This window comes from Manacus vitellinus, unplaced genomic scaffold (assembly GCF_001715985.3).
Source record: "Manacus vitellinus isolate BGI_N305 unplaced genomic scaffold, ASM171598v3 scaffold_65_pilon, whole genome shotgun sequence".
Classification (NCBI taxonomy): Eukaryota; Metazoa; Chordata; class Aves; order Passeriformes; family Pipridae; genus Manacus; species Manacus vitellinus.
The window spans coordinates 1,101,607-1,124,380 of NW_021940724.1; the positions used below are offsets into that span (position 1 = coordinate 1,101,607).

The window sequence follows — 22,774 nt, forward strand, 5'->3', positions numbered from 1 at the left end:
GGCAGGGACACCTTCCACTATCCCAGGTTGCTCCAAGCCCCCTCCAACCTGGCCTTGGACACTTCCAGAGATGAGGCAGCCACAAGTCATCCTTCCCTTTGGGGACAAGGAAAGCTGCTGCTGGGCTGTGCCTGCACCCTGTGCTAGATTTCAGATCCCCAGTTTGTTGGTCTGGACTGAGCTGGGGATGCAGGACCCTGTTCAGTTTGACTCTTGCCAGGCACCTGCTGGAACAGCCACCTCACTGTGGGCTCTGGCTGGGTTGGGAAATCTCAGATTTCCCCTTGGAGATAAAGAGATGGAAGAAATGGAAAATCATTTTGTCTTAGCCTGTCTTGATCCACAACAGATAGGACCATTTGGGCTAGTCAGGGTCCTCAAACTGACACCTAAATCAGATTTCTCTGAGAGTTTCCTGTCATCCTCTCTATCTTCCTCCTGAATTTTCTTCTTGGATTTATCTATCCAATATACCGGGATAAGGAGACCATTGGAGGTGGTGATAAGAGTGAAGGAGGCAGACAGATAATTTGAGGAGAAGAGAAGGTCACAGGGTGAATTTTAAGGGGAAGAGCTAGAGAGAGGTGAGAAAAAAATGGGAATTGTGTCTGAGCTAAAAACACACAACTGGGAAGAGATGAGAAGTGGGATGAGGCAACATGTCCATCTTGCAGAAGCTGAGGAACCCAGTGAGAGTGACCCTACACCACAAAATGCCTAGGAATGAATAGGTTGGGGATGAAAATGGGGATGCCATCCCATCAAAATATCCCATCCTGCCCCAGAGACCTCCCCTTGCTGCTGTGAATCCCACCTGCCACTCCCAGCACTGGAGGGAAGGTGGAAGGAAGGGGTGACTGGAGTGATTCAATCCAAGGGTGAGAGAATTTATCCCCCGAGGGAAATGTCACCGTTTGGAATCAGAAAGGGAAGCTGAAATGTCAAACCCTTTTGCAAAACAGCGATGCTGGAAAATTACCTGTTTAGGGGAGGTGGAAGGGTGTCACCCAAACCACTGGGCTGTCTCTCAGCTTTGCCATCAAGCACAGGTGCTCCGTGTCCCTCTTCTTCCCTACAAACCCACCCGAGTGGCCACGGTGAGCCTTGAAATGCAAAAGCAGCCAAAAGAAAATTGCTGTGCATCAGATGGGGAGGCTTCTCCAAAAGGGGTTAATTTCTTTGGAATTTAGTTCTAGAAATTTATTTTTTATGGTATTACTTCCTGCATTAAAATTTTTCGTAGTGTGCTAATTGCCATTTGGGAAAAAAAAAACCCAACCCCAAATGCTCTGTTCTGAGCAGGAATTTCTAGTCAGATCCAATCACCACTCTTTTGTCTTGAAATTTGTTATTAATTAGCAAACTTGCAGATAAGACCTTTTCCATTGCCAGAAAACTGACTTTTTTTTTTTTTTTTGTCTCTCATATTAAAAATTTCAGATATTTTAGTCTACTTCTGGGGAAATTATGGGAAAGAAAAAGGAAAGAGAATCCAAGTCTCCTTTTTCAACAGTTATGAACAAGAAAGGCTCAATCAGGACTATGTGCTGGTTTTCTGACTGCATTATTTCCACCAAAAAAAAAGGAAAATAAAATACAAAAAAGAGACAGGAAAACTCCCCCCTTGGCTTTCTCCTCCAGGATTATCACAAGTGGCTGCCTCACTGGCAGGTGTGAGAAAGGGAAAAGCCCAAGGCTCATGGGACTGGAGAGTAGTTTGGGTAATGAATGGTTTCAGAGATTTGGTCTCCAGAGCCCTCTGTGCAGCATCTCTCCATCCTGGTGTGAGAAATGGGGCCTGCAGGGATGCTCTGGCTCAGGTCTGAAGAGCAGCTCTGCCAACCCTCCTCTGGTTCCCTTCTGCTAAGAAATCAGGAGCCACCCAAAGCAAACTCAGGCATTTCAGGTAGTGATGGAGAGATGGCCTAGAAGTGTGAGAGGCAGAGAAATATCCCCCTTGGAGGCACTTGTGCCACCTCACTGCTCCCATGGGGGATGATCTGACCTGTGGAGTCAGGCTGGGAGAGCTGGGGGGGTTCACCTGGAGAAGAGAATGCTCCAGGGAGACCTGAGAGCCCCTTCCAGGGCCTAAAGGGGTTCCAGGAGAGCCAGAGAGGGACTGGGGACAAGGCCTGGAGTGACAGGACAAGGGGGAATAGCCTTAAACTGAAGGAGAGTAGATTTAGATGAGATTAGAAAGAAATTCTTGTCTGTGAGGGTGGGGAGGTCCTGGCACAGGTTGCCCAGAGAAGCTGTGGCTGCCCCTGGATCCCTGGAAGTGTCCAAGGCCAGGTTGGATGGGGCTTGGAGCAACCTGGGATAGTGGAAAGTGTCCCTGCCCATGGCAGGGGGGTGGAATGAGATGATCTTTCAGGTCCCTTCCAGCCCAAACCATTGTGTGATTCTGTGACCTCAATCAGCACTTGCAACTTCTCTGCTCCCTTCTTCATGCAAACAGCACCTGTCCCCCAATTTTCTCCCTGTTCCTGCCTTCTGCATAGTCAGAAGACATCTTCCTTCCACCTTCAGCTTCCTGACCCAGTCTCCACCCCCTGCAGATGTTTTGTTCCCAGCCACTTTACCCCCATTAGCCCAGAGCCCAGGTGGTGAGGGGGCAGCAAGGATCAGGGCCCCACTAGGTTGGGGCCAAAAGATTCAACCAAAAAGAGGTCAGATTGAAAAATGAAAGTCATATTTTTGGGTGTTACGGGGCTTTATGTGTGGGAGCTCAGGGTGTTGATTTAGGTTTTTTTCTCCTACAACAAGATGATGGAGATGTGTCTTCACTGAGAGGCAAAGGCAGGTGAAAGAATGTCTGTGGCCTTAGAATCACAGAAAGGTTTGGGTTGGAAGAGACCCTGAAGACCATTCAGTTCCAACCCCCTGCCATGGGCAGAGACACCTTCCACTAGACCAGGTTGCCCAGAGCCCCAGCTGGCAGCCCTGCAGTGGGATGATCCATTTTCCATACTGTTTATCGGGAAAGCAAAGATCTTGCACATGGAGATGTACCCCACCCAATCCTTCTTGTACCTGGTCTATCCAGGTGCACGGAGCTCTTGTGTCTGTGTTGAGCCTCTCCAAAGATTTCTGGGCTCCAGATTAACCCTTCTAACTTTGGACATTTAGGGACAAATCCTGGAGGTGGTGGAGTGAGTCAGGACTTGCCTTGACCAAGCCCTGACAAGGCAGAAGAACCATCTCACTGCAAAGGTAGAACAGCAGCAGGTTCCTCTTCGGGCCTGTGTTTGCTCCTGCAAGTTGCTTTAGGTCCTTGGGATTAAGCCATGATCTCTTGGGCACCAAACCAGGACCTTCATCTCATCCTCAGGAGACCTGGGAATTGCTCTGCTCCCCAGCACAGCCACGTCTGTGCCTCACTTTCCTGTCTCTGCCTGGTAATATTCCAACCTCACTGAGGTATCATGAAGTTTAATTAGCTCCAGGCAAAGCCCTTGGAGATCCTCGGATGAGAGACCCTGTAGAAGCACAAAGCATTAATTTAACATTATTAAAATAATTGGGTAGTGGCTGGTGAACAGAGGGTTAGTGTTAGTAGGATTTATTCTTAATGGGAGATGAGGAGGAAATAACATTCCTCATGGTTCAGTGGTAGGACCAGCTTCTTAGTGTTCATACTAATAGTTTTGGACAAAGCAGGACACTTGGAATTGTGAGAGAAGCAGCTGGTAATGAAATAGCAGCTGCTATTAAGACACACAGAGAAGTGCAGTATCTGCACCATAATCTTATTCAAATAAGTTCAGGAGTGGGAAATGCTCTTTTAGGTGCCTTAAGTGTAATGTGATGCCACTGGGTGGGAGTTACACATCAGGTAATTATAGCATGAATAGCAGGGAATTAGGGTGTATGGCACAGGAAGTGATCTCTGCACGTTGACATCCCCAGCATGTTGCAGTTAGGGGGGATTTTATTAAAGCAAAACAGTTATTGGCAGTACAAGGTATTTTTTTCTTCATGAACCATGGTAGACACACCAGATGAGAGCAGAGCAGAGTCACAGGAATCTCCCAGAGCCCAAAATACACCCTGACCCTCCACAGAGACAACAGGACTGATGAGCTGGGGTCGGGATATTTCATTGCCCCTCTCACAGTCTGAGTGCTGGCAGCTCAGGTGACCACTTTCATGAGGGGGGCACTTGTGTCTGGAGGTATTTATTTATTAAAAGTCCCTTTTGCCTTTATTTACAGTTTGCTGAACTTGTGGGGCTGCAGTGTCCCCTCTGGGCAGTGCCTTCAGCAGTTGGGTGCTTTGTCACATTTGTTTCTGCATCTCAGCCTCCACCACTCAGGGATTTGGGATTGGTGCTGGAGGGCAGCACTTCGCTCTGCACACGCTGAAACAATTTTCTCTGCTTTCTCACCCCACTCTTGGGGGAGGGCAGAACATTTTTGGCAGCACAGAGGAAGGCTGGAAGCTTTATGACAGGTACCTTTTTGTGCTCCCCTGAATCACAGAATTATAGAATAGTTTGGATTGGAAGGGACCTTAAAGATCATCTCCTTCCACCCCACTGCCATGGGCAGGGACAACTTCCACTAGCCCAGGTGGCTCCAAGCCCCATCCAACCTGGCCTTGGATACTTCTAGGGATGGGCCAGCCACAGTTTCTCTGGACAGCCTGTGCCAGGGCCTCACTATCCTCACAGGGAAGAATTTCTTCCCAGTATCTTTTGTTGCACAGGGGGCAGGAGAGTGTGGAAGTGAGGGAGGGGGTCTGTGGAAGGTGATGTTGAAATACACCCCTCAGCTGGGTGTGTTCAGCATGACAGACAGGCCGTGTTCTTCCAGAAATCACAGATTCATGGAAAGGCTAAAGATCATCCTGTTCCAACCCCTGCCATGGGAAGGGACACCTTCCACTATCTCAGGTTGCTTCAAACCCTGTCCAACCTGGCCTTGAACACTTCCAGGGAGGGGACATCAGCGATTTCCCTGAGCAACCTGTGCCAGTGCCCCACCACTCTCTGAGCAAAAAATGTCTTCCTAATACCCAGCCTAAATCCTCCCTCCTTCAGGGTAATCCACCACAGGGAGAATCCACCACGTTTTGCCTCTGAGGGACCTCAGCTGCAGGTACTGGGCAGCTTGGGAGAGTGTGGTGTGTCAACCCACAGGATGCTCCTTCTGCTCCAGCTCAGGATAGAGAAGGTGTTCAAGGAGGAGATGCAGAGACCACGGGGACAAGGCTCTGAAGAAGAGCCCTCATCCCTCTCTCCTGCATGGGCAAACCTGCAAAACCCACTGGCAGGCAGCTGCATTCCTTTAGTCTTGATTTCAGCAGCAGCTGGGATCAGTTCCCTGGGGGAATTATGTTACTGTGATGTTGACCCCAGAGCCTGAACCCTGCTGGTGACCCAGAGCCAGCTGGGCAGAACTCCTCCATCATCAGACTCAAGCACAGGCACAGTTGGGTGTTTTGGGGTTTTTTAAATTGAGAAATACCATTGAAAAAGTCACAAGAGTTGAAGTCAAAAGTTGGGAAGTGGAAGAATTGAGGTCACTGTGGAAGAAAGGAATAATAACCTGTGATCCTCTAATTAAAGTCCAGCTTTCAGTGTGGGAGTGCAGGGAGAAGAATTGGAAGTGCAGAAGCTCCTTTCAGTCTGGCTGTCCCTAATTCCTGAGACCCTGACACTGCAACTTTAACATTTTATTAAAACCAGGCTTAGTTTGGTTTTTCATAATTGCATTATTATTTGGATGGGAAAATATTAAGGCTTCAAGATATTAAGGCTTCAAGACACATCAATCAAATATAGAGTGAATTCTTGGTCTCAAAAGTTACATGTCTTAAATGTGTATAACCTGTAAACAGCAAGATAAGATGTGGATTATTATATTCCTGCTCAGTGATGGGATTAGGAATACAAACCTTATTCCTACATGATTAATCTACATCCATAGACTTGAATTGAGTCTGGGTATCTGCCCATTAAATTTTAGAAAATCCAGATATTTCTGTCGTGCTACAGGTGGAGGAAATGAAAGGGAGGTAGAAGGACATCTTGAACAATTTGGGTGCTTGTGTGTTCACAAGACCAAAAAGGGTTTTCCTTCCAGGCTGCTCTCAGGAGAAGAATTCCCACACCCTGCAGAGCTTTCATGGGATTGCTGTGGCTGTTTGTTTTATGGAAGTGCTTAGAAAAATCTCAGGTCAGCATTTTGCCACTTGGCTTTCATGCCCCCGTAGGGGACTCACAATTTTGGGGGGCAGTTAATCAGATATTGGTCCAACCCTCTGGAGAATGCCCGCTTAAAATTCCTGATCCAGCATGTGGAGGCACTACAGGAGAGTTAATGGGATGGAGGCTCCTGGGGAACAGAGAGCAGGAGCTGCAATGCTGCTCTTGCTCTCTCAGACCTGCAGAGCAAACCCAGAGTGTGCTGAGAATGGCAGAGATCTCCTTTCATGACTCCTGCCTCTGGAAATGCACAGCTTTCCTCTACCAGAAAGATGGAGAAATTGGAGTTTGAAGTTGGGGTGTTCATTTTATCTGGTGCCAGACACCAGAGAGAAGCCAAGCCCTAAAGTTTTAGGTCACCCCAAGATTTTTAATATTATGGTTACCCATATATTGAGGGTTTTTTTGCACGTGTTTCCATGGGTCCTTATCTGCAAATCCCCAGGTAGGTGCAGGGAACAAAGACATTGAGGGGTGATCTTGGAGCTACAGCTCCAGCAGCCCCTATGTGCTCTCACAACTAAAACTCAGAAGTCTGGGAGCAGATGAATAATTTAACAGCCACACTTAGTCTTTATAGCTGATTTTAATGGGGGGTAATAGCATTGCTAATAACAAAATCCATTGAAGACACCCTCTGCAAGTCCATAACATTAACTTAATGGCAAAAGGTAATTGGCATGCAGTTGGAGCTGTCCTTTTGGATTAACCCCACGGATTTCCAGGCAGACACCTCCCTTGGAGCAATGGCCTTGGGCAGTGCATGTGGGGTGAAATACAGATGTGGTTCACTTTAAGCAAACACAGAGCTGGATGGAAACAGGGCAAAAAGCTACTAATTCACATTTCTGGGCTTGTGTTTACACCAGAGAGGTGAGAAGAGAGGCAGTGAGAGGACTGAAAGCACCAGCAGTGAGTTGGTGGTATGAGCTCTGAGGGTCTTTGCAGCCCAGGTGTGTGCACCCACCTCTCTTGCTGAACTGCCACTAATTGGGAACACCAGAAGTTTTCAGTTTCAACCCTCAGCACTTCTAGTCAGGCATTTTCAAACCAGATACCAAAAGCTCCTTAGTCTGCAGGGACTATTTAGCAGCTGCTGGGCAATGGCTTGGAGTGTGGCCCCATCCCCTCAACAGAGGGACCAGCAGCCCAGAGGTACCACAGGAGCGGAGCATTCTCAGCAGGGCCAAAAAGCAGCTTCTCTACAAGGACATCCCTGCCTAAGATGTCCCACTGCCCTTCAACAAGAGAGTTTTCAGGGCTGTGGGTTTGGCCAAGGGAAGGTTATGCTGTAGCTGCTGGGGCTTTCACCCATCACTCTCCCTCTTTTCACGGTGTCCTTGCAACTCCCCAGCCTGCTGAGCAATCCCATGCCTGCTGGCACAGGAGTCAGCACTCTCAGGGACATGGTGAGATTCTTGGGGTCGTCCTTTTGAAAGGCCAGGAGTCGGATTTGATGATCCTTGTGGGTCTCTTCCAACTCAGGATTTCCTTTGACTATGATTCTATGAATTGGAGCGCTCCAGGACATGAGTTGCCCATCTAGTGCAGTCCCAAAGAGTACAGAGCTGACTTTCCACCCAAAGCTGTTGCTCCTCCCATGTCCCAGGGTTGTCCTCACCCTCCCAGCCTGACTCTGTGTTAACCCTGTGTTATGATCCAGTTATTAAAACTATTAGAAATGCCTCTGCCTGAATTAAGGTACAAATGAGACCAAATGCCAAAGTCAGTACTATGGGGTTTTATTTAATGGTAAATGTGAGACAGAGAAAGAGAGATGGAAAAAAATAAGAACAAGGGGCAAGGGGGAGAAGAAAGGGAATGACAGAGACAGAGATTTAAATAGAAAATATATCAACACTCCATGTAACCCGGTGGCATCCTGTGAGTCTGGTTCTTCTGGTCTTCTTGGTGCTGATGGTCCCAAAAAACAGAGTCCACTGGATTAATATCCCCCTGGTGGGGGGGGTGAAGCTTTGCAGTCTCTTGTGACAGGCAGTCCTCTGGTGGTGGGAGGCCTCAAGAATGAGTCTGGGGGGCACTTTGGGGGTCTTTGATGGTTTGTGACCCTACTCAGCTGCCTCTCAGGTGAATGTCCCATGTGTACGTGGCCTTTCTGGAGCAAGGGGTTACTCCTTTGGTTTGGTGTGGAGGGATTTCACCATCACACCCCCAAAACCCTTCTCCTCCACCACCCCCTGGGCCTTGTTTACTTCACCTCAGACCTGAGATGATTAGAGTTTCGATGGTCGCATTTGCTTCCTTGCAGCTTGACAAAAAAGCCTTTCTACGATTTTGACACCGTGTAAGACATTCCCAACCCTTCAGGCCGTCACCCCCTGTCCCTCTCTGTCCCCGTTTCCCCAGGTGCACGAGGAAGGAGCGGTGCGAGCGCTCCAGCGAGCCGCGGAGATTCGCCTCGGAGATGAAGCAGTGCGTCCGGCTCACCGTGCATCCCAACAACATCTCCGTGTCCCAGTACAACGTTTTGGTGAGGAATGCTAATCCCTGCCCCCTCCCCCTCGAGTCTAATCTGCCCACCCAGGTGTGTGCCACCTGGATCTCCAGGGAAGGACCGGCAGCTTGATGCAAGAGGTTCTCCAGAGCCCAGTAACTTCCTTTCTGGCACTGAGAAAGATTTGCCATGGGAGGCTTTGGTTATCCCCTGTCTAGAAGTCTAGGAAGGGACTAGAAATAGTCTTCCCTGTTTGCTGTGAGCAGCTGAGGGCAGGTCTGAAGAGATTCTGTGCCCTGCAGGTGTTGTGTGCAGCCAGTGTTGCTTTTTCCTTCCCTGGAACAGTTTATGCCTTTAGCCCAAGGAACATTATCATGGTTGGAAATTGCATCCTAGAAGAAAGACAAATGAGGGGTACCAGTGAGCTCCAGGTTCCCATCATCTTGGTTGGAAACATCTCCTTCTAAGCCACTAAAACCTCCACCCTGCTGCAGCTCCAGCACAGTATGGACAGCAGAGCAGAGAGGCAGGATGCTGTGCAGAGGAACCAAAGACTTCCAAGGTTTGTGCTGTCTCTTGTGACTGTCCACAGCACAAGGTTTCACCCTTAAGGCCTTGAGTTACTTGGTCAGCACCCAACGAAGGCACACACTGAGTGCTGGCAGAAGAGCAGATGATCCTGATCATTTCCTGGGCTTAAGGCAGGAAATCTCCTGCTGAAGGTCTGACCAGGTTGTGGTTTCTCTCCTGACTTGTGGCAGCAGTACTTTATGTGGTGAGATCCCAAGATGCTCCAAGAAGGAGGCAGAGACCCATTTCATTCAGCCTGCCAGAGCTCTGTGGTTTTGGCCATACTAGCTTGGGCTGGAATTAAGTTGATAATCCAGGCCCTCAAAGCTCCATCTCTGGGTGAGTTTGTCATTAACCCCACACCCTGAAAGGTCCAAATGGAATTGCTCAGGCAGCACCTGCCAGACACCTTCCAGGTGGAAGATTTTGGAGTGCTGGGACTATTTCAGTGACAATGAAATCAGCCTTTCAAAGCCTGCATGCCCAATCATTGCTGCTTTGTTTCAGCCTCTTAACTTTGCTGTGACTTTACTTTCCTAGGCTTCAAACAAAACTGATCTGAGACATCTTAACTTCTTTGTTCTTCTGGGAGTTCAAGGTTTCTTTTTCTTATTCTCTCAGTAGTTGCTGAATTCTTTCATGTTGGAATAAATCCTGGGGGACTAGCTGGCTCAGGGAGACTGGAAATGATAACAGAATAAAAGGCCTTTACCTCTGGGTTACTCCCAGGGTGAGACAGCCCAGAGCTGCTGGGATCAGAAGTTGCCAAAATCTATTTGTTGCCCAGAAATGTGCATGAATATTGTGGTGGGAGTCTCAGCCCAGTCTCAGATAAACTGGTGACTCAGCTCATCCAGTCACCACAGAGAGTTTCTTGGCAAACCAGGAGGGAACACCAGCAAACAGATGGCTGGTGGTATCCTTATGGAATCTCACTTGGCTTCTGGCAAAGGGTCAGTGATACTGAGGCAGAGAATTACGTGGTCAGCCAATCTTTTAAATTTTGGGCACTAACAGGGGCTTGGAAAATTTTACCCGAGTCTGTTTCAGTGCAGTGCTGCTGCTCTGGGATTTCTGAGAAGGGCTCCTTGCTGGGGCCAGGATCCATGCTTTCCTCACTGGAGAAGGTCCAGAGCAGGAGTGCGGGATGTAGGACTCCTTGTGTGTTCAGAGTGTGTGCTGGCTCATGGAATTTGTGGCCAAGCACTTCTGGTCTGTCCACTGGTGTCATCTGCTGCATGGCACACCTTCATTCTGCATCATCCATGCTCAGAAAGCAACTTGCTGAGCAGAACAGTTTTCCCTTCTCCATTGCCCAGTTTTCCCTTCTCCATTGCCAGCAGGGTGTCAGTGAGCTGGGAGAATGGACTCAGCCTGTGTGCTAAATCCATCCAGATATCCAAAGCTTCTTCCTACTCCCCACCCAAGACAAAAAATTCACCTTTCCCATTGCCCCAAAATGATCATTGTCTATAAAACCAAGAAAACCTACTCTCACAAAGACTTAATGTCAGCCAGGGCTAAGGCCTGTCTGCTCAGTCTTTCTCCCTGGTGTTGCCTGGTGTGAAGAAACAGCTCCAACCTTTCCCTAGGTGAGGAAAACACAGTGTGTGGGAGCAGTAAGGGTTATGTTGCCTTCTCATCCTCTCCTGCTTTGTCACCTGGACTGACCTCTGTTCTTTGTGCTGGTAGAAACAACACTTCAGCATGCATCTGTGTCTCCTCTCAGTGGCTGTCACCTCAGATGGGGCCTCAGGTAGCTTGTGGAGGAGGCAAGTGTGGAGAGCATCTTTGTCTAGTGGTTGGCTCTAGTGTTTGGTCACAGAAATGCTAAATTTATACTAATTACTGGGGCATCAGCAGGTGCTGAAGTCCCCTGGGATGCCTTCCTGTGTTCAGGCATGATCTGGTGAGTGGAGCAGGACCCTCAGTGATGGAGGGCTGTGGTGCAGGACAGTGGCTGGTCTGGGAAGTCAGCACCATGGCGGTACTTCTCCAAAGCGTGGACATGCTGGAGACAAGCCACGAGATTCCTTCTCCCACAACCATGAGCAATGGCACAGCAATGCCAGAGGCTGTGAACTCTAAAAACATGGTCAGTCCCTCCTTCAAGGCTTTTTTACATATGGCAGGTCCCCTAGAGCCAACTGCTCCTTCGGTGGGATGGGCAGGAGAGGTTTGCTGTGCCTCTAGAGACAGCGGTGGTTTTGTGGTGGACTGAAGGCTGTAACTAGACTCTCCTCACACAGGAACTTGGTGACAGAGTGCTCCCCACCTGCTGATGCTGGGAGAGCAGCCCGTAGAGAGTTAGACTGGAGCGCTCCAGTTTCTCTGGAGTCTGCAGAGAGCCTCTTGTGAGTAGCAGTTCACCTTCCTCAGAAACCGCGGGCCCTGGGGCCACCACCGCCCCGGGCTTCACTGCTGGCTCCAAAGACTCCCTGCCTAACCTGACACTTGCATGACAGATAGTGAGCACTCCCCCACCCCTCCACTGACCCAGCCAGCACTGGGATGCAGTGCAGCTGTCCCTGCACAGCCACAAACCACTTGTGTCGGCATCAGCATCGGCCTCTCATCCCCTTCCCCTCCACTGATTCCCCTCTCCTGAATCGCTGCTTTCTGTTGAAGGAGGATGCTCTCTCTAGCAAGAGGCTCTTTGTCTGACCTCTCCAGTGTAATTCTCTCCTGCTGACCCAGCTCTGTTGTTTGGCTTAGTGTTCTCTCTTCTTTTTTTTCTCTCTATCTTTTGTTCTCTCGCTCCGTCTTTGCTTGCAGCTGGTCTTGGAGACCTACAACGTCCCTGAGCTGTCAGCAGGAGTCAACTGCACCTTCGAGGACCTTTCAGAGATGGATGGCCTGGTGGTGGGCAGTCAGATCCAGTGCATCTCACCAGCTGCCAAAGAGGTGCCCCAGATCATCACAGAGAACGGTGAGTATCCCACAGCTCCCCTGCCTGCACCACTTCTCCCTCCCTGAGTGTTTGAAGGTCCTCACCCCACACCCTTGTGCCTTTCTTACTTTCTCACCAAGCAGGATTTGGCTCATGGCAGCCTGAGGGCAGGATCTGGAAAGCACTGGGATTGGTGGGATGCTGGTGGAGCTGCCCAGCAGCACATTGAGGCATGAGCTGTGTGAATTTGCCTGTGTTTCTGTGTGCACACAAATGCAAGTGTTGAGCTGCAACACCAGGACCTGCCCTAAGGTGCTTGTGTGTGTGACACGAGGTGTTTTCAGACTGCCACCGAGTGGCAGTTACATATATTTAGCAAAGACAAGACATGAATGTGGGATATTCCCTCACCCTTTGTCCAGGCTGCTGTTACACAACCTGGGGAACGAGGCTGTACATGTTCTCAACACGTCCCATCCCGTGTAGCAGCCAGAAAGTCCTGCACACCAGAGTGATCCTGTCTGTAAATTCATCCTGTTCCTCCCAGATTTAGGTCTTTGTGCTCAGTTCCCTACTCCTGGCCTTTACTGCCTCCAGCTGGTCCAGACTTGCTGCTGGCTCCCTCTCCTAAAGTGGTTCAGCACAGAAAAATACCTTGTCTCCAAGGATACTTCCCCCATCCACCATTTCCTGCACTTCTTTGTTCCCCCTTTTTTCAATAACACCCGTGGCTCTTTGCAAGGACTTACTATAAAAACCTCGTCCCTGTTGATCACCCAGTGAGACACAGAGGATGCTGTCAATCTTGTCCTTGGCTTCTTGTGAAAATTTACTGTAAGTTTGCCTCTGAGCATCCTCAGACCACAGAAAATAAAGTGACATGAGCTGTCAGCATCATCTCTGCTGTATGTGCTCTCCTTTTTGTCCCAAAACAAGCCCCCAGAAGGTTGTTACCATTTTCAGGTCCTGCTGAGTTATCAGTCGTGTTTGTAGATGCCAGAAACTATTTCCTTGGTATGGACATCTCTCCCAGGCCAGGCTACAATCAACCAGCAAACAAAAATAGCAGTGGAAGCTGGAGGCAGGACAAGAGAGAGAGATTTATGTGTGCTGTGGTTTCAGAGAAGCAGCTTGGAGCAACTTCAGCAGCTGATGCTCCGCACCTTGCACAGAGCAAGTGCTCCATGCACAGAGCCAGGGGCTGGATTGGAACCAAAGGATGTGTGGCTCTGTCACATGTCTGATCCCTGGGGCCATCCAATCCTTGCTTCCTGCTTCAAAATACATGGAAGATGCTGTGGAGTTGTTAAATACGGTGTGTTGATGGCAGAGCTGGCGGAGCTGGCGGCACCAGATGGGCAGCAGAGCCCAGCTCTGGCAGGAAAATGTGTTTAGTGAAGTGTGTGGTCTGTGCAGTGTCTGTGTGTGTGTGTTTGAGTCTGTGTGTGCCTGAAGGTGGGTGAGTGCATGTGTGGCTGCACCCTGTGATGGACTGTCCAGTTTGCTTTGTCCTGGTTGATTCATGAGTCTTTAGGTGAGGGGCAAAATAATGGAATCATAGAATTATAGAATGGTTTGAATTGGAAGGGAGCTGAAAGATCATCTCGTTCCAACCCCCCTGCCATGGGCAGGGACACTTTCCACTATCCCAGGTTGCTCCAAGACTCATCCAACCTGGCCTTGGACACTTCCAGGGATGGGGCAGCCACAGCTTCTCTAGGCAACCTGTGCCAGGGCCTCCCCACCCTCACAGGGGAGAATTTCTTACTAATATCTAATCTAAACCTTCCCTATTTCAGCTTAAGGCCATTCCTTCTTGTCCTATCACTACACCCCCTTGTGTGAACAGCACAGAAAGGGCCACCCAAGTAAATCTCAAATTAACTGTGGCTCAGTTCCCCACCAAATTACTGCAATTACTGCACCCACTCATTACCCACGGTGATGGGCTCTGAATAGTGGTTTTGGTGTTGTGGGAAGAGGTAGCAACCGACTGTCCAGTTTGGGAGCAGTGGGAATGAGGAGATGGGGTGTAGGGGCTGAGGTTCCCATGGGTCTGCTATGGAAATGGATGGATCCTTCTGGAAGTGTGATGGATTGCACGTCCCTCACACTGAGATGGGTTCTTTGCAGCCAAAGACCAGGGGAATGGACCTTGGGGTTAATGGGGTGAGAGAATGTGGAAGAAATGTCCACAGGCCCTTTCCTTCTGGGAACACCAAATGAACCAGCAGCAAGGAAGAATTTTAAGGAGAATACTCTGTTTTAACAGTCTCTGAATTCCAGCCATCTGCACTCATTCTTTGGGCTTAGCTTTCCTATTTGATGGCTTCAGTCACCATATTTTTGAGATTAGTGAGGTATGATCTAGACCTGTTGTCATGGTCTAGCCCAGACTCTGCTCCCAGGTACAATAATTTCCAGTGGTGAACATGCACTCCATCATCCCAACACCAACAGAGAGGTCACTTTGTTGGAGAACTGGGCTCTAGAAGGATTTTATTGTGCTTTCCACATCTCTTGAGGACAGACCAGCCAAGGTACTGTGGGACAGCTCCAGGTTCAGGCTGGTGGCATGGCCAGCAGTGCTTAACTAGGCTGACAAAGCAGCCACACACTGATGTGTCTATTTTTCCCCCAGGAGACCATCACATTGTGCAGCTTCAGCTCAAGTCCAAGGAAACGGGTATGACCTTTGCCAGCACCAGCTTCGTCTTCTACAACTGCAGCGTCCACAACTCGTATGTTCCTTTCCTTTGATCCCTGCTTCCCATTCTGCCCTGGATCTGCCACAGAACCCCCTGGTGATGGGCATGTGTCCCTCAGGAAGCTGGTTAGGTGTGGAGGTGACATGAGGTCCGGGTCACTTGTGTGGTAGTCAGGATGATGGGGTCCTTCCCGAGGAGACCAAGAGTATGGGGACCATTTGTTCTGCAGGCAGAGTGTCACATTGGGGCAGTTTGGGGCAGTTTGGGGCAGTTTACCACAGAATTGAGTCAGGACTGGATCATGACCTCAGCACGTGGCCCCCTCATCATCCTGTTAATCAGGTGTTTGTGGATGGCTGGATCCTGCCCATAATATGCATCTCCAACCCTCACCCCTCCTGCCATTCCCACCAGCAGGAGCCTGCCCCAGCTGGTTAATATGGGATTGGTCTTTCCAGTCTGGAAGGTTGGTTCGTGCATGATGTGAACTGAGAAGGGAACACCCAGCTGATTCCCTCAAGACCATCTTTTCTGTGCTGTGAGCTCCTTTCCAGCCTCCCACCCCATTTTTCTGGGGTTTAGCTGCCACCCAGGGCTGCTCAGGAGCTGCCCCACCAGAGCAGATCTGCAGCTGCCCCACAGAAAGATGCTCTTCCAGTGGGATGATCCACCTCTGAGCAAGGCTGAGCAGCTCTGTCCCCACCACTGAGCCTGTTCAGAAGTGCCAAAAGCACATAATTACTGCAGCTCAGCAATTCACAAGGAAAGGCAATTCCTATTTCCATGTACCTGCTGCTTTGACAAACAGTGTCAGAAAGCAAGTGTTGGTGGGGAGAGCAGGAGAGATGGTGGTGTTAAATATTTATGGCATGTTTTGGTTCCTTACTTGACAAACTGTACTACACTATCCATTTTTAATTCGATGTATCAGAGCAAGCACTTGTTACCAATTTGAAGAATAAGTTGCTGTACCAGAGCTGAGGGTGGATTGGAGTTGAGCAGGATTTCCTGGAGACAGGGGAGAGGGTGTGTGGATGCCTCTTGGGCTCAGACAAGCTCTGCTGGAGGCAGTTTTTTCTCTCCTGCCCATTAAAAGCCCAGTAAAAGCCAGGAAAATTTACCCCCTTCAAGGTCCCTTCTGGTACTTTAGAGTCTGCAGCTTTATAGGATCTTAAAATCAATAAGGTTGGAAAAGACCTCTAAGATCTCCAAGTCCAACCATCAGCCAGCTCCACCACCATGTTCACCATCAAACCGTGTCCTCAAGTGCCACAGCCACACGTTTTTTTGAACAATTCCAGGGATGGGGACTCCACTGCTTCCCTGAGTAGCCTATGCCAGGGCTTTACAACCCTTTAAATGGAAAATAATTTCCTAATACAATATAAACCTCCCTATGGCACAACTTGAGTTCGTTTCCTCTTATCCTGTCCCTTGTTCCCCAGGAGCAGAGCCTGATTTCCCTTGGCTCCCCCCTTCTGTCAGGGACTTGCAGAGCCAGAAGGTCCCCCCTGAGCTTCCTTTTCTCCAGGCTGAGACCCCTCAACTCCCTCAGGAATTATCCAGACCCTTCCCAGCTCCCTTCCCTTCCCTGGACATGCTCCAGCCCCTCCATGCCTTGGATGTGAAGGTCTCCAGAGTGTGGGTGATCAGGATTGTGCAGAGAGTTTATGTCTCCTTTTGGTTGCTGGTGAGCAGACATATATTAAATTTAAAAAGAAGTGTGATGTAGGTGTAAGTCAGTGCTGTGACACAGCCAGGAGAGGTGTTTGCAGCTCCTACTCTGCAGAGCCCCTGGGGACAGGGGAGCAAAACCTTGTAAGGTGGAGAGAATGGTTCTTACCTACATCCTGAGCAGGTGATGTCCTAAATATGCCATCTGCTTCCCAGGTAGCTGCTCCAATGGTCTACACTTCTTGCTGAGGTGAAGAAAAGAAAAATACAGTTAATATATTTGTAGGAGCCTCCTCACCCTGGTCAGAACTCACACTAATAAACCTGTGGGACACAGGGGGAGAAAATTCCCTGCTCCATCCTTGACTTTTTGATTTTGGTGCATCCCACTTGGTTTCTGGCCTCTGTGTGGGAGGATTAACCCCATGGAACTGCTGGTGCCCAGGGTTTGCCTTCCATGGGCATCACTCCTCCCACCAGTCCCTCGTTTGGCCACCTTCTCCTGATGTCTTCACAGCTCCCAGGGCACTGGTGCAGCCCAGTGTGGAGGCAGCCAGGCTGCAGTATTTTCCACCCATCCACTGATCTCGTACTTTTTTATTTCCACCTATCCCCTGATCTCACATTTTCTTATTTCCACCCATCCCCTGATCTCAAATTTTTTGTTACATCCAGGATTTGGGCAAAAATGGGGATGCCTCTTGTGTGTGAAGAAGCCAAGAACTTGCTGATAGTCTGAATAAAAGTTGCAACAGGGCAATCAAAATGCAAGAAATATTTATTATTCCTCCAGTTGCAATGATATGAATGCAACCTAAACTAACTAATAAATATGAGATTCTTGTGATCCCAGCCACAACCAGCTCAGGCCGTGGCAAGTCCAGCACCATCCTGTAACCTGATGGTGTCGTGTCAAAAAAAACCCCAAAAAAACATGTTTGCCAGGCTGTGTTTCCCTCTGAGAAAGGCTCTCAGCCTCGAGGCCTGTCCTGTTGGCTGATGGGACCCTGCTGGCCAGGTGACTGCTCTTTCTCTCTGTTCCCAGGTGTCTGTCATGCGTGGAGAGCCCCTACAGGTGTCACTGGTGCAAGTACCGCCACGTGTGCACCCACGACCCCAGCTCCTGCTCCTTCCAGGAGGGACGAGTCAAGATGCCTGAGGTAGGCAGGGGCACAGGATGCATGTCAGGGGTTGATGTCACCAGTCAAACTAACAGCCCAGGAAGCCTTCTGCACCTCCAGTCCCACCCTCACCTTCCATGAAACCCTCACCTCTCTCTCTCTATGTGCAGCTCCTCTCCTCTCTGCTCTGCCAAAATCTCAGGGAGCTTCTCCCTCCCTCCCACACGCTACAGGGAGTGTGTTACCTTGGAAAATCATGACAAACTCTGGCACCAAGGGGCTGGGAGGGATGGAAAACAGTGGTAATACGTCTCCAGGAGAGATGGAGATACTCTACTCCTCTAAGCACCTCTCCCAGGCAGTTGAGATCTGGGAAGGATTTAGGGCTTTGTCCATGCCAGTAGATTTCAGCCACGCTTTGAACACCTTTGTGGCTTCATGGATTTGAAGCCTAATGGTCAGTGCCTCAAACTGCCTCCAGATGAGGCCAGGAGATGCCTCATTGCCAGTCACTGAGCTGAACTGGACCTTGGGGTTTAACACAGAGCTGCAAATGCTGCCTGGCAGGTACTGTGACTAACGAGCACTCGCAGACAAGTGGAGCTGGGGAGAATACAAATAGGAAGCTACTTAATTACTTCCTGACCAGGAACGGTCTGAAAGCATCCTGGGCTGTCTGGTAAATGACCTGAGAGGGCTGGTTGTTTGCCTGGCCCCAGGGACCAGTACCCATTAAGAGATCTGATACCTGCTGAGCCACCAGGGCACAAGTGGCTGCTGAAGACTCTGGCAACGTGTGCTGCATTCAGAGGGTGAAACCCTCGCTGTTCCCCGTGCTACCTGCTGGCTCTGGTGTCTCTAATGTCATCCCCCACCTACCACCAACCCCTGCCCCAGCCCAGTTGAACCAGAAGACCCACATGTAGTGTCTTCACATTCCCATAACACTCCTGTTCCCTCTCACCCCTTCCATAAGTGCTGCTTGAGATACCACATATGTGCTGGTTGAGGTGTCCTGCATCAGAACTTCTGACCTGCTGTGCCACTGGGACAATCCATAAATATTCATGAGTTCTCAGTCTGCCAGGATGCAGAATTTGTTATAAACTTGCTGGAAAACATGCTGAGGAGGTGGAGGGCTTGGCACCCTCTGCTTGGTGGTGAAGGGGTGAAGGAAGGCAGCTCAAAGTTCAGCCCTTCTGGAAGGTTATCCCAGCCAGAGAGGGACTATTCCCTCACATGGAACCTTGGCACAGTTTGTCCAGTCCTGCTGCCCAGATTTCTGTGCCTTCCACTTCAGGGGCTGGAAGGCTGGAGTGGAATCCCCTGGGACACTTTGTCTCAGCTTCCCACTGAAATACTGCTGCAAAACCATCACCACCACTGATCTTCTCTGGCTCCTCTGGGGTATCCCATGTACCAAGCACAGGACTCACCTTCCCAGTTCCCACCTCTTCTCTCCTCCAGCCCCCTGTCCAAAAACAAATGCCTACAAACCTTAGTGGATGTCCTGCTCCCTCAACCCCTATCACATCCCTGGTATTCAGGACACTGCTCTCATCAGAAAGGAGACCACAAGAATGATCCCACTTTCTTATTGAATGGACTGGGGATGGCACAGCCCCTGATCTTTATCCCCTTCAAGGCCTTGCTCTGCAGAACTGGGGAGGAAGACAGTGGACTCATCAAACTCTGCAGATCTGCCTGTTTTAGCTTCATCACCTCTCTGCTAGTTTGGTTTCTGAAAGGTGTCCTCTTCAGACCAGCAGACAGCTCCAGCCTGGGGGGCTTTGTCTGCCAGCAGTTTGCTCTTTCTCTCTTCTGTCCCCTTAAACAGAGAATTTCCTGCTAAGCTTCATAAACTCCCTCTCTGATCTTGCAAAACTGCTCTGTGGGATTTGCATGGCACAGGGAGAGGCACAAACCCGACCTTGGAAGACAACTACTGATCTCCAAGGCAATGACAGCATCATGTGAGACATGGATGTTACACCGGTCATTCCCAACGAGGGCCGTGGCAAAACCATCTCTGAGCACAAATGGGACCTCTTTCCCCTGGGATACAACATTTGGCACTCAGCTGCTCAGCTCAGGAGTTGGATTTCCTCTCTACTGGACAGAGGAAACACTTCCCAGCACTGGAACTACAAAATCTGGAAGGATAATGGCCTTCCAAACCCCCAAAACTTTCTGAGCTGCCTTTCTGCCTGGCAGCGTGAGAAATGCCCTGTAACTTCAGGGTCCCTCTCATTCCATTTGTGTGTTTGTGGCTGTCAAGGACACTTGGGCTGGGGAAGGATGGCATCACAAGTGCATTCTGACAAAGAGATTTACAATCCCTCTGCGGCCAGGAAGGTTTTTGTCAAATGGCACTTTGAGCAAACGCTGCGTCGTGTCTCCCACGCTTCTCTTGAAAAACCACCTTCCCACTGACTCATCCCTCTCACTGCAACTTCCACTGCCTGTTTTTCACTTTCACCTGCAATGCTATCATTTTCTGTCCTACACATTTGCCTGTTTCTTGAGTGGGTTCTTGGAGCAGTAGAAACCATTGGGTATCTTGAAGCCACATCTGGCTCCTCAATGCCCATCCAGACCTTCACCCAGCTCCTGGTGACTCACGAGGTTGCCAGGGCTGAGGTCCATTTCCAGACTTCCCAATGCCACCTTCAGCAGTGCTTGGAATGCACCATCATGTTGAGTGGCTCTGTTCTTACTGGCCTCTCATCTCCATGCTTCTTTTAAGTCCTTTCCTCTGGAAGCATTTAGATCCCTGGAGGATGAGGAGAGGGGAGTGTTTCCTACCATCCAGGCATGAGTACCTGCTAAATCAGTAAGTCTGAAGGAAGGACTGATGGGAAGCTGTACCACCAGTGTGGAGTGGATGGACCATCCCATTTGCAGTCTTTCCATGGGTTTACTGAGCAGATTAGCTTGGGCATCTTCCAGGATCTTGCACCAAGAGACTTCTTGCCAAGCAAACAAATATTGGTGTTGCTCTATCATATGGACCAGTGCCAGGAATGCCTTCCCTCTGTAATCATCACTGCTGGCCTGACAAGCCTTCTACCCTCCCCCTCACTCTGGCCTTCACCTTCTCTTGTAACACTCACCCTCAGGTGATTTTTGTTCTCTGTTTGCCTGTACAACATCTTGCCATCATGTGGAAAGAGACTTCCCACTCTCCAGATGGCCTGGGCTGCAAATGGACTCGCTGGGCTGGCACCCATCACCCCTGGACCAGTCTGGAGTGCTTTGAAGGGAGGTTTGTGCCCTTGTGTACTTTCTGACTCCATGATTTCCTTAGGACACCTCACAACTTTCTGGATTCCCATGGGCTCAGCCTTTCACTCAGGTCTTCCTGATGTTCTCTGAGAGGATCTGGGGTTTTTACTTTAATTTTAGTGTGAGTTGCTGGTTAATTTAGAATGCTGGATGAATTTGAGGCTGATCCAGTGGGACAGCAGAAAGGCTTTGGCCGTGACCCACATTGTCCAGAAGGCAAAATGCTGCTTGTGTCTGTGTAGCCTGTGATCTGCCATCCAAGGAGAGCCTCTGAATGGCATCATGGATAGCTGGGATCAGCCAGTCCCACCTGGCAGAACAACCAGAGATGGGGAAAGGACAGAAAAGGCACATCCCTCACTATCAACATGGAGATACGACTTTCTTTCCTGTCATTTGTCAGGTGGATCAGCTCTGCCTGGGATAAATCTGGATCAACTACTCTGGGAGCCTTGGGAAAGCCCATGTTTGCTCCAGTGAAGAACTCCAGCATGGTCATAAAGCAAGAGTATTTATGATTATGGCACTGATCTTAATCACACGGGGTTGACAAAGTCCCTGGGTGATTTGTGGCAGAAATGCTTCACCTTGGCGTGTAATTTCCCTTTACAGCAGGTTTTCAAAAACCAGGCCCACTGGCTTGAAATACACTGAGTGACTTCTTGCTTTATAAAGGGGAGCTGATGTTATCATTACTGAGGGCAGGAAGGGAAAGCATGAGGAAAAAAGGGCATTTTAATACTGAAGTGGACTGTTGTTGTTGCTGTTGTTGTTTTTCCCAAAGAACTGATGGCAAAAGTGGAGAGAATTAGATATAAAAGGGAGTGGGCTGAGTTTCTGGTTTTTTCTTGGCTGTCCTGTCTCTGCTTTTGACATTTGTTGCTGACCATAACTAAAGTCACAGTGCAGGCTTAGAGTTTGAGCACAAACCAGACTAACACACTGTGAAATCAACCCTGACTTACCTGGCACAATTACCAAGTAAGAGAGCTCAGTCATTTTCTTCTGTAAATGGGCACGACAGTCAGCAATTTTGGGGGGGAAACTGAGGCAAGGAGGTGGAAAACAATTGATCTGAGGGTCTTTAGCGAGACGGAAGCTGTAGAAACAGCTCCTGTCTCTCCTGATTTGCATTGTCCATCTCATCTTTGTACAGATCTGCTCTGATCCAAGGGGGTAATTTTTATTTCATCAGTGTTTCTGTCCAAGGATGGGGTGCTGGGGTATCCTACTTGAGTTGATGGGATAAAGGATTAAATCTTTTTGTTGTGCCTTTTTCTCTAAGATGAACACTATGTTGTTCCAGGCCTTGCAAGGATTTTAGCTTTGTGTAGGGAAAAAAGAGGAGAAAAAAATGGCAAAAGCCAAAAGCAAGCCTAGATAACAAATCTATTATTCACTGGCTTTAACAGATACATAATCATTTAATTACCTTGAAGGAGGTTTTCATCTCTCCCTTCTCAGCCGATTTGTGTGTGCATGTGTTTTCCTTCCTCCCCCAAACAGGCCTTTTTATTAAAAGGATTTTCATCTGCTGCCTAAAAAGGGAACAGAAGAAAAGATCTTGCACCAGAGTGTTTTATGTCGAGTTGTACGTGCTAATGACAGCAGAGCCCACATAAAAGAAACAACTGCTTCAAATATTAATTTGTCAAAAGAGATAGAAAGCCTTGTGAGCTGCATCCTGGAAGCAGCTGCTGAGGAGCAGAGCATGCTTTTCCCAGTGTTTGCCTGTGCCTTGTGCTGAACTAAAAGCTCTACCAGTGGCCTCTGCAGTGGTGTGCAGTGGTTTAGCTCTGCCCAGCTGCTTGTCCTTCTTGGGAACGGATCTTTTCGGAAAACATGGAAAAAGGAAGGGGAAAA

At 49.2% G+C, this 22,774-nt stretch overlaps 1 protein-coding gene across 1 annotated transcript in view; it reads left to right on the forward strand.

Moving 5' to 3' along the window:
* LOC103760116 (plexin-A4) overlaps positions 1–22,774 on the forward strand; it is a 225,462-nt gene that overhangs the window by 104,844 nt on the left and 97,844 nt on the right. The window contains exons 3-6 of the mRNA XM_018083606.2: positions 8,576–8,699; positions 12,009–12,162; positions 14,765–14,864; positions 17,551–17,665. Coding sequence (XP_017939095.1) covers positions 8,576–8,699; positions 12,009–12,162; positions 14,765–14,864; positions 17,551–17,665 — 493 coding nt within the window. The remainder of the gene's footprint in view (positions 1–8,575; positions 8,700–12,008; positions 12,163–14,764; positions 14,865–17,550; positions 17,666–22,774) is intronic.